Consider the following 2,493-nt stretch of genomic DNA (forward strand, 5'->3'; position numbering starts at 1 on the left):
TCGCCGTGCGGAGGCGAGCCGGGCTGCTCCCGACGGACAGGTGACGATTGGGGCTGGGGGATGCCCCACTTGGGGGGAGGCGCAGAGGCTTTGCGCTGGCCGTGCCACGGCTGACTTGCTCTTCCTTTTGCTCTTGTTGCCTCGACCTCTCTAACAGAAGGTTGTTTCTTCATTTGAGTGCTTTCCAAACTATTTATGACGCCCGTTCGTACGGGCAAGGCAGTGTCTTCAGGCTCTTGAGGTCTCTACCTCGGGACCGTGCCCCCGTCCCGTCTTAAGGAGCTCTAGAGGACTTGGAGTGCAGGGAAGGTTGATGGAGCGCGCCGGCTTGCTGGGGTCAGTCTTTTGAGAGTTGTTTTCCTTTTGCAGGTGTTTTGAGCCGCTGGGCCCCCTGCTTTTCATGGTCTTCGACCTTTAGAGGCTGGAGCTGCAGCCCTCTCTCTTTCAGCCGTGTACCTGCCACGCTGCTGGAGTGGGAAATCCCGCCCGGGCGCCTCGTGGAAGCGGCTCTTCCCTAAAACCATCCTTAACTCCTTTCCCCGCTAGACCGAGTTACCTTCCGATAGACTCGGGCTGTGCTTTGGCAGACGGGCTCGCCTCTTGCTTTGGCAACCTCCTCGCTTCTCCCAGCTCTCTGGTTTCCATGCCCTTCAGGGGGTCGCTCCTCTCTCCTCCCACGGACCTGGGACATCGAAGCTGTGTCAGACGATGCCATTTCATCCCTGTTTGAACTCCGTTTCGCTTTGGTGGTTTGCAAACACAGCTGCTGCTGCTTCATTTTTATTTTTTCTTTCATGCTGCAAAATATATCTTGATTTTTATCTTCCTGGGCCAAACTCTCTTATTTTGTAAGCTTGTCTGAGGTAGAAGGCTCTTGCTTTACCAGTAAGCGTACGATTCCTCCTTGCATGGTGCAAGCGTGATGTGTTTCATTTAGGTCCCTTAGAAAATCCTGGGCCACGGTGAAAAAATGCCTCTGAATCACAAGAATATTTGTCCCTGGGCTTCGCCGAGGCGTCAGTGCAGTGGGCACCAGCTCAGCTTTGGGTGGTCCTTGCTGGCGCATCTGTCTGCGAGATGGCTGCGGTGGGGATGCTCCAGCGCCGTTTTCGTGCTGCCGCGGGAGTTGCAGGATTCAGCTGCCCCGAGCTGGGGGAGGTAACGCGAAGAGGTAGGTACAGGGGTGTCGCTGAGATCCCTTGGAAAGAGGGGGTGGTTGTGGGGTGCTGCCCCTCGCACCCTCTCCATCAAACCCGCGCCATCCCGTTGCAGGCAGGCGGTGGGGCAGGGAAAATGCTTTGCCTGCTTTTCCAGCAGGAGCTGCTGAGCAATCGGCCACGTATTTTTAAGGTGACTTTGCCGTGCGAACCCACTGATGTTTTGGTTTTGCAATGTTGATGTGAAGGCAAATGCAAGTTAGTGTAAGCGGGGAGAGAAGGGAGTGTTCAGGGCTCGCTTGTGGGGCTCCATTTCTGTGCCTGCCGTTAACTGCATCCACGGGCGCTTGGAGTGATGGGTTTGTAGGATGGGGGAGCTGGAGGGTCCCAGGGTCTCTTCCCAGCTCTGCCACGGACCTGTAGTACGAACCTGGGCTGGAGCCCTCGGCAGGAGGCACCGGCATGGTTTGCGGTCTCGCCGGGTGTGTGCGTAGGTGCCCCCCCCCGAGCAGAGTGGTCCCCTTGAGCTGCCAGGGTGGTGGGGAGTGCCTGTGCGAGCAGGCGATGGTTTTCCCAGGGTCGGATGCTCACTGCTGCTGCCGTGTGTCGGTCACTTGTGACTTGGAGGCTGGTTTTGGTCGCTGGTGGGCTCCAGGCTGTTGATCTGGCATTGGCCTCCTTGTCAGCTGGTTCAGTGCCACCCGCTTTGGGGGAAGGCTGGAGGTGACAGTGTTTAGGTACATAAATATAAAGGGAGTATCAACTTTGCTGTACCTACCTCCAGGGGTGTTGTGGGCTCAGGGTTTGTGCTCAGCAGCCCAGGCACAGTCCTGGTAGGGCTTGGTCGTGTCTCGGGGCATCCGGGCACGGCACACGCATTTGAGACTTATTGCTGCTCATACCTTGCAGTCTGTATTAGGACAAAATCTGCCTGGCACTTTGGTTTCTCCTCCTGCTTCAGGCAGTGATGTAGATTCGGGAGTTCGCTGAGTTTCGGGTTGGTTTCAGCTGTAGTTCTTGGCTGGGGGCATTTTCCGTCGAGGCTGGACCGGCTGCCAGCTGCCTTCAGGGATTTCCACACGTCCTGCATGGGCTCGCTGCGGCCCCGGGCTGGCAGAGTCGATGCTTTTTGTGGAAGGAAATCTTTTCAAGGAACTGGAGTAAAACGCAATGTATATATGAGATATAAATACATAGAGAAGCGTAGGACAAAGATAGATAGGTATGCAGAAGTCCAGTAGATTTGCATGTCGGGGGTATGTTTGTCTCTAGGGGAGAGAGTTTAGAGCTGCGGTGGAGGGGGGGGGGTGGGATGGGCAGGGGCTGGGAGCAGCCA

General features: G+C 56.4%; 1 protein-coding gene across 1 annotated transcript in view; it reads left to right on the forward strand.

The window, feature by feature from the left end:
- IGSF9B (immunoglobulin superfamily, member 9B) overlaps nucleotides 1-418 on the forward strand; it is a gene marked incomplete at its 5' end in the record, with an annotated part of 37,169 nt that extends 36,751 nt beyond the window's left edge. Inside the window, one exon of the mRNA XM_009320746.1 lies at nucleotides 370-418. Within this exon, the coding sequence (XP_009319021.1) occupies nucleotides 370-418 (49 nt within the window). The remainder of the gene's footprint in view (nucleotides 1-369) is intronic.
- Between the last annotated feature and the right edge of the window lie 2,075 nt (nucleotides 419-2,493).

The sequence above is a fragment of the Pygoscelis adeliae genome, unplaced genomic scaffold (assembly GCF_000699105.1).
Source record: "Pygoscelis adeliae isolate BGI_AS28 unplaced genomic scaffold, ASM69910v1 Scaffold253, whole genome shotgun sequence".
Classification (NCBI taxonomy): domain Eukaryota; kingdom Metazoa; phylum Chordata; class Aves; order Sphenisciformes; family Spheniscidae; genus Pygoscelis; species Pygoscelis adeliae.